Raw genomic sequence first — 478 nt, 5'->3', positions numbered from 1 at the left:
GAGCCAGGTCCAGCACGCGGAGGCCGGACGGGGTGCTCTGGTACACACGGCTGTCCCCGCCGCTGGCGGCGCACAGCACTGGCCCTGGGAGGCGACAGTCCCGCAGCTCCAGCACTGGCCGCCCCGCCTCGTCCCTGCCGGCCTTGATGGCCAGCGTCCGGCCGTGGTGCCCAACCGCCACGAGGCAGTCGGAGCGCATGTCCTCCGTGTCCCGGGCCCGCGGCTCTGTCCTCAGGGCCCCAATGAAAACCACGGGCTCCTCCAGGTGGTGGAGGATCTTGACGAGGGCCGCTGGGTCGCCGGGAGCTGAGCGGGAGGTGACCAAGGCCTTGAGGACCACACAGCGCAGCTGGCCACCGGGGAGACCGCAGAGGATCACGGGGGACTGCAGGATGGAGGCGTCAGCTCCAAAAAGCAGCCCGAAGAGGGGCTCCTCCAGCGTGAGGCCCCCGCTGCGCTGTGGGGGGCTGGGCGGGGC

General features: G+C 72.0%; 1 protein-coding gene across 1 annotated transcript in view; it reads right to left on the bottom strand.

Moving 5' to 3' along the window:
- NPLOC4 (nuclear protein localization 4 homolog (S. cerevisiae)) overlaps positions 1–478 on the bottom strand; it is a 30,287-nt gene that overhangs the window by 13,788 nt on the left and 16,021 nt on the right. The window contains exon 14 of the mRNA XM_012734754.1: positions 5–457. Within this exon, the coding sequence (XP_012590208.1) occupies positions 5–457 (453 nt within the window). The remainder of the gene's footprint in view (positions 1–4; positions 458–478) is intronic.

The sequence above is a fragment of the Condylura cristata genome, unplaced genomic scaffold (assembly GCF_000260355.1).
Source record: "Condylura cristata isolate star-nosed mole 26May11 unplaced genomic scaffold, ConCri1.0 scaffold00068, whole genome shotgun sequence".
NCBI classification, from domain to species: domain Eukaryota; kingdom Metazoa; phylum Chordata; class Mammalia; order Eulipotyphla; family Talpidae; genus Condylura; species Condylura cristata.
This window is presented reverse-complemented; position numbering and strand designations above follow the sequence as displayed.